Source organism: Populus trichocarpa, chromosome 15, assembly GCF_000002775.5.
Source record: "Populus trichocarpa isolate Nisqually-1 chromosome 15, P.trichocarpa_v4.1, whole genome shotgun sequence".
In the NCBI taxonomy this organism is placed as follows: Eukaryota; Viridiplantae; Streptophyta; class Magnoliopsida; order Malpighiales; family Salicaceae; genus Populus; species Populus trichocarpa.
In genome coordinates, this window is record NC_037299.2 from 15,167,363 (window position 1) to 15,174,417 (window position 7,055).

At 37.2% G+C, this 7,055-nt stretch overlaps 1 protein-coding gene across 4 annotated transcripts; it reads right to left on the reverse strand.

The window, feature by feature from the left end:
• Positions 1 to 430: 430 nt before the first annotated feature.
• LOC7454527 (uncharacterized protein At4g06598) lies at positions 431 to 2,804 on the reverse strand. 4 transcript variants are annotated; one of them, XM_024586842.2, is made up of 5 exons: positions 2,512 to 2,804; positions 1,481 to 2,159; positions 1,325 to 1,400; positions 1,097 to 1,223; positions 431 to 969 (listed from the first exon to the last, which is right to left on the reverse strand). In XM_024586842.2, exons 2-5 carry the CDS (start codon positions 2,140 to 2,142, stop codon positions 788 to 790), a joined length of 1,047 nt encoding a protein of 348 aa, XP_024442610.1. In that variant the 5' UTR covers positions 2,143 to 2,159; positions 2,512 to 2,804; the 3' UTR covers positions 431 to 787. The 4 variants fall into 4 exon arrangements, with proteins under 4 accessions (XP_024442610.1, XP_024442609.1, XP_024442608.1 ...); XM_024586841.2 differs by having other exon boundaries at positions 2,250 to 2,804; XM_024586840.2 differs by having other exon boundaries at positions 2,547 to 2,803.
• Positions 2,805 to 7,055: the final 4,251 nt, after the last annotated feature.

Consider the following 7,055-nt stretch of genomic DNA (forward strand, 5'->3'; position numbering starts at 1 on the left):
CGAAACGTGCTCGGGGGTGTTTGGAGGATGAAGAGGGGAAAAACTGGTTTAAAAAGAAAGAAGGAATGGGGATGGGAATTTATTCGATATGCCCGTTCTAGATCCGGTCAATCCTTTACTTGATTGTATTAAATCGCAGAAGTTTTGCGTGCTTGCGTTCCTTGTCCATTTGCTTTATGAAAGAGCTGATGAGATTTTGAGTCTGCTGAAATTGGATGATAGTACGGGGTCATATTGAAATATAAAGGCGTCCATATGCCTTTATATTTTCTGAAAGAGCTTGATAGGAGATTTGAGCCAATTAATAGGACTTTGTATGCATGGCTTGTTTTTTCTTATTTTTGAGCTTGAAAAGCTTAAAATTTCAAAGCATGCTTATCTTCCTTGTTTATAGAGCAATTCACGGAAGCATTTATTTCCATCATGTCTATTTATAAAAAATCAAATCCACTTCAGATACTGTTTTTATTTCAAACAAGTTATGGAAACTACAAGCTTGAATTGAATTGGTAATGTATTTATCAACACAACCTTAGCCACTATCTGACACGACCTCTCTTCCAAGAGGTTGGCTTTGCCTAGTATGGCCGACAAACATGGTAAGGAAAGAAAGACGGACGATGCCTGTGGGACAGAGGACTCTAATGGTTTTAAGGCCCCATGAGGTCCCAAGTCACGAAAAATAATGCAAATACATGTATAGGATGTATTCCATATCTGATTCTTTTGTTTTACCATCATCTAAACGTGGAGCAATCCTCCATCTGCAGAACCCAACTCCCGTTCATCATATATATAGGTTAGTCATCTGTGACTCCACTCCTCTACTTATAGATAGATTGTGTGTAGAGTAATTCTGTTGCTCATTTTGCTTTTGCTTCTGCTGTCGCGGCCATTGCTCTTGCTGCTGTTTTTGATGGTATAAAAACGTAAGCCTTGCTATTTCTTTCTCTAGCATATCCTGCTCCACTGTGTTTAACAACATATGCACATCACAAGTACAAATGATACTCAAGCTGTAGTCCAAAATATTAGGGCGGGGGAGGGGGATTGCAAAAATGATAAAAGTGTAGGGGGGTCACATCGGGAGACTTACGGTATTTTGCGAGTTGTTCCTGTGATAAACTATCCAAACGTTGCCTCAAGGCTTGATTTTCCATGCCGAGTATGAGACTTTGTCGGTATAGATATTCAAGATTGGCTGAAACTTGAGATCCTTCAGCCTGTACGGCAAACAAAATTTTTTGTCAAATCTTAAAGTACATATAGCATGACAGTTGATTAAGATACACTAGGGATGCTTCAAATTCTGCAGCCAGCTTGCCTCTAATATTTGGACACTTCTTTCAAGTTGAGCTATATACTGAAGTTTTCTCAAACGTGAACGCTGAGCGAATTGCCTGCATGATTCTAAAGATGTTAGAGCATCCCAATTGCAGAATTCAATTGCAAGCAAAAAGGGCATTACTTGAATACTCACTGCTTAGCACGTTTGGAATCCGTTTTTGATTTAGAAGGATTATGATTAACATTAGATGAGACTTCTGAGTCATCTTGATTTTGCTTAACAATAGGTTTCGATGGCAAACCTACTCCAGCTGGTTCTCGTGGAGCAAAGTCTTGAAGAGTAATGCTATCCGTTGAAGGCACAACTCCACTGGAACTGCTGGTCACAGAAATCAGGGGTGATTCCCTGGACTTATTCTTTTCCTTGTCAGGAGTAGAACCTGAATGAAAGCTAGTTTTCCAAGAATTTTCATGATAATTAATGGTGTGAAATTCCCAAGTAGGTCCACCAGCTGCAGCACTAGTTTTGAGCATGGTTTCCTCTTTCCTAAATGTCTTGCTTGCTGTGTCCAGGAAAGCAACAGAGTCACTTGATGAACGTCGATGACTTTTGTACAAAGGCAAGTCTGGCTCATCCAGGAGATCATCAAGCCAAGATAATTGCTCAACCAGAAAACTATCAGAAGAGGCGCGTTGATGGTGCGACTCTCCTTCCACAGGCCTCAAAAAGCCCTCTGAAGATTCTATTGCACAAGTAGAGATGTAATCGGTGCTGTAGGGTGGAAAAATCATTTCAACGGGGTTTCCAGAAGTACGTGCTGGATTCTCTTTTGGACAAAGGGAAAAAGTTTCCATATCATGAGGTCATGAGCCTGTTAGAATGCACGTGTTCAAGGAAATATATATCATTACAAAACGAAATGTTAAGAAACAAAGTTAAATAGGGCTGCATTGCTTCCTACATAATTTGACAAGCACCCAGAAAGCTATCAAAAGAGCTCAAAGACTTGACAGATCATTCAAACCAGAAACATTAAGAGAAATCATTTGATTTGATGGAGACAAAACCACATTATTATGGGCCAATATACATATATACAGTCGTTTCTTTCATATATAAATCCTCGCGTTTCTTCTAAAACAAGCAAAGAGCCGAAGGTTGAAATAGAGCAAATCTAGAAAATTGAAAAAGGCAATTTAGAAGATGTGTAAAAGGTAGAGTACCAAAAAAAAGAAAAAAGGAGAGAGAGGGAGAGAACCGGATGGCAGGATGAATAGAGTATATATTGATGAAGAGGAAGGCAGCCAGGCAGCGGAGGCGTTAGCTAAAGAAGGGGTATATATTATTATATATGTTGGAGATGTGCTGTCGGCTCCATTGTGTTAAAGGCCTCTCTCTCTCTCTCGTACAAGTGAGAGAGACACCAAAGGAAAACACAATCAAAAGAATATAAGCTTTTAATGTGATTCCCAAAAAAAGAGAGCCAATGGGCTAACCGCATTTTGCGTAAACAATTTACTACTGATAATAAGGAAAATGCTCCCTAGTCGTATTTAATCCAATATCCATGCCATGCAAAAGGGAGGTAGAGGGCTCTGGCTGTCTGGCTGTCTCCCTTCATTTTAAGCAAACCCTATCTATCTGCTTTAATTTGGCTCTCACTTCTTTCCATAAATACTGCCAAGTGAAGTAAATATAGTCATTCTAAAAAAAAAACAATCTGCTAACGATATCGTTCACGAGTTTCTTATCTAGCGAAGCTTTGAGGTCATATCATTTCTTAAAAATGAAATATTCGGGGACAGCTTTCCTGTTGACGTAGTGAGGTGATAGAGCTTGAGATGGCTTCCCAGCAAGCAGGGCCATTACTGATGTTGATTCTGCCTTCCTTGTCACAGAATATGCCAACTAAATTCCTAGTCTCGGAGATAACATTAGTCCTCCAAATTAGGCAGACCCCAGATTCAAATGATGAACCCAGCCCAAGCCAATGGAACCCCATTAATAGATAAATCATTATTTTTCGAGTCAAATTCAATGCTGAGATAATATTTCATGATAGGGCTGTTAGTAAATGATACAAGTAGAGCTTTAATTAAAGAACAGAGAACAAAAAGGAACATAAACATAATGCACTAAGAGCATACATCTAGTTTTATTTATAGAAATAAAACACTACAGATAAGAATAAAAAACAACAATTGTTACTCATTTTTGGGCTCCACGTGCTGGAGATGGTGTGTATCCCTCTTGAACTAAATGCAAGAGTTTAGTTCATGGTCGATAAAAAATTGACAAAAGCAGAGAAGAAATGAATGTTTTTCGAACTTTGTTTTAGCTGTTTTCTGCTCTCTTTATTCTTCCCATTCGTTGACAAAATCGTCAGGATTCTTAGATTATTCGGCGTCTTCGTGATGCTAAACTCGTCTCTTCTTTATCTGGTCTTTAAGTTTGGATAAATCCCTCAGAATTTGCACTAAAAAATAATTCTGCTGCTATCGCAATTCTGTTGTAATACCAATTTTGTTCCAACTTAGACTTTGATTCTAACTCGATTTCGCGCAATATCAGACTGTCCCAGCTATATTATGTCATTCATGACATGTTAAAGAATTGATCTACACCTTTATTGGGTCATAGGGCCCACTATTTTTATGTTAGACTCTTAGTCATATGGGATGCTCAACATTGTCAGTTTCCGAATCAGATCAAGAGACTCACTTTAACCAACCAGTTTACTGCTGGATTCTGTTCTTCAAAACAATTTTATCTGACTTTAAATCCTTCATGAAAGTTGTAGTCCTGTACATGTAGATGAATTTGAGTTTTTGAATCGTCTAATTTCGATATTAGAAGCTCAAAATATTCCCGTTTGAATATCTAGTGTGAAAGCAGAGAATCTTGCCGTGAGAAGGATTTTGGCCCGAGTTTGCAAGGACACAATTGCAAGATGCTTAAAGTTTGAAGACCAATTACAGGCCAATTTAAAGTCCTTTTTTTTTGTCCAAGGACTAAATAAAAAAGGTGCTAAAATAAAGGAGTTGATTGAAGGTAAAATTAGAAGAAATTTTGTCGGATGAAGAAATTGAAGAACGGGGATTAGATCAGAAAAGAAAAATTAGCCATGTTGGATTACATTGCTGTTTCTTTATTTGTTTTTTGCCTTTCGGTTCAAGAAAAAAACGACGTCATCCCTCTTTTAGACATAACTCATGTTTTGCTCTCATTTTTAAATAAGACGACGCCATACTACCCTTTGTTTTGACACAAACCACAGCCCCTTCATGAAAATATAATTAACATAGCACTGTCCATTTGCATTGTGAGAATAGTGCCTCCCTGTTTGCAATTCTTTCCTTTTCTCTGCACAACTATCCCGGTTGATTTCTTTCCTTTTCTTTGTAACATCCTGTTGGTTTCCTTGATTCTCTCGCTTGATTTTGGAGCTGCAGATCATGTTTTTTTTTCCAACTTCAATCCAAAGGAGACAACAACTTTTGTGCCTCCTCTGTGCCAGCTGCAACATGACATGAAGAGAGGAACCTCACCATCATCTAATGGATGGGATTTTATCCCTAACATAGATGGTTGGGATGAGGTGTTAATGTGGAAGGTAGTGACTAATGATCACAGAATAGGAATCAAAATATTTTAGTTTCCTATTTTTGCTTTAATTGATCATCCGAGATTATATCCTAGAATTAATGTAATATTCGTTTCCTAATAAAAGTTGTGATTAGGCTATATAAACCTCCTCTGCTGGGAGAAAAGGGGGGACAAAAAAAAAAGGGAAAAGAAAAACAAAAAAAGAGAGAAGAGAAACAAGAGAGAGGCAGGCGACACTAGGCAGAGAAAGAGAGGCAGAAAAGAAAAAAAACACATAGAGGCAGAAGAGAGAACAAAGAAGAGGAAGGAGAGGGAGATTAGAAAGAAATAACAGAAAGGATTAAGGTTTCTTAAGATCATCAAAAGCTAAAGCAAGCAGGGACTGCCTTTTGGTCTTTGCTCCATTTTCTGCAAACAAATCTGCAGAACAGGGGAGAACAAATGAGCTAAAACTAGTAGAGAGAGAGAGGGACAAAGGCATAGAGAAAAACACAGGAGACGGATGCAAACAGAGAATAGAAGGAAAAAGGGGCTAAAAAACAGACGAGGATACTGATAGATCAACTAGCACACCTTTAACACTGCTACAACTCCTTCGTTTCCGCCTCCAGGTCTGTTATTCCCAACTTTGCATGCATTCTTAGTTACGTTATTATTGTTCAAGTGAATTATAATTCACTTTAACAGTAACCAGGCAAAGCACGCGTGAGGAAACTCATGCATGCCTTTGTACCCAACCGGGTCACTAGTTTGGACCAGTAACTCGACTATGCTTGTTGTGTTCAGCCCAACCACATGGGCCGAGCTGGACCCAGCTAAAAAAAAAACGAGTAAGATCGTTGGTTTTTTTTCTTGTATTTTTTTATGTTTTTTTCTTGTATATATATATATATAATATTTTCTTGTGTGTTGCATACGACCAATACCCTAACATATTATGAACATTCCTCCTTTTATAAAAAAAACAAATATTCAAAGTTTTAAAAGAAAATGTGTTTTAGCATGGATTTCTTAAACAAAAAAAATTATTTTCTTACATTCTGGATTTTACAACATGTTTGTAAAACTCCAAAGAGTGTTGGCCAATATTCCAAAAAAATACAAAATCTTATTTTTGGAGAATTCTACTTTATTCACCATTTATATTTGGATAAAGAAATCCCAAAGGGATTAATATACAAAATATTATTGGGAATAACTTGTTATTATTCACTGTTAATGTTTGGATAAAAAAAAACCCAAGTGATTAATATCTAAAATATTTTTCTAGGAATAATAAGTCATCACACATCCTTGAAAGAAGCCTCGATTATAATTGAGGACATTTCAATTTTTTAACTCTACGGTTTACGAGCTGTGAAAGTATGAAACACTAAGGCAGAAATAGGCTTTTAAAGTGCTCTAAATTTCCTTATATTTCTAAAATTTTTATTCCTCTTCCTTGTGATTTACGAGTTGCGAACACTTGAAATACTAAGGGAAAAATGAGCTTTTAAGCACATTGAATCTCCTTAGATTTCTATCTTAGCTATCTTTTAATTCATAGGTTATAAATTTAGTTCAAATCAAACACAGATTTTAAGAGATAGCTATCGGTTCTTCTTGGCACTCTGTAGACATATCTAAAGGTATGATCTATATTGGCCAAGGGTTCTTACTTTTAGACTTTGAACCCAAGTCCATTCATCATAGCAAACCTATCCTAATGAAAACTGATTAGAGAACACCAATACCATAACAATTATAAGGCAAACCAAACACCAAGCAACTTACCTTAGGTAGGGCGTACTAGGGGTGCTAAAACCTTTTCTTTACGCAACCAATTCCTTACCTTAGAATCTCTAAAAGACCAGTTACGTTTCCTAGTGACCATAATACTAGGTGGCGACTCCCTTTTTCACAAAACAAAGACCTCGAAAATAAATCCCCGCTCTGGAAAGGGTTGCCGCGACGCCGCGCTCTCGCGAGGGTGCGGCAACAACCACCATCTCCTTTATCTAAGGAGATATATATGACTTATTAGGCTTATCCTCAATAAACTTAAATCTACGAATTCAAACAATGAATTCAAACAACATTAAGATAACAATGACATTAGCTGATAAATAATAAAAGAACCATTGTAGAATAAACTCCAACTTTGTTGCCATTACTTTAATAC

Excerpts from the sequence above, each read along its gene's own strand:
- LOC7454527 (XM_024586842.2), bottom strand. The coding sequence starts at position 2,142 with ATGGAAACTTTTTCCCTTTGTCCAAAAGAGAATCCAGCACGTACTTCT. Across the intron at positions 1,401-1,480 it reads GATTCCAAACGTGCTAAGCA|GCAATTCGCTCAGCGTTCAC; the intron begins GTGAGTATTCAA and ends AGAATCATGCAG. Across the intron at positions 1,224-1,324 it reads GAAGTGTCCAAATATTAGAG|GCTGAAGGATCTCAAGTTTC; the intron begins GCAAGCTGGCTG and ends TTTGCCGTACAG.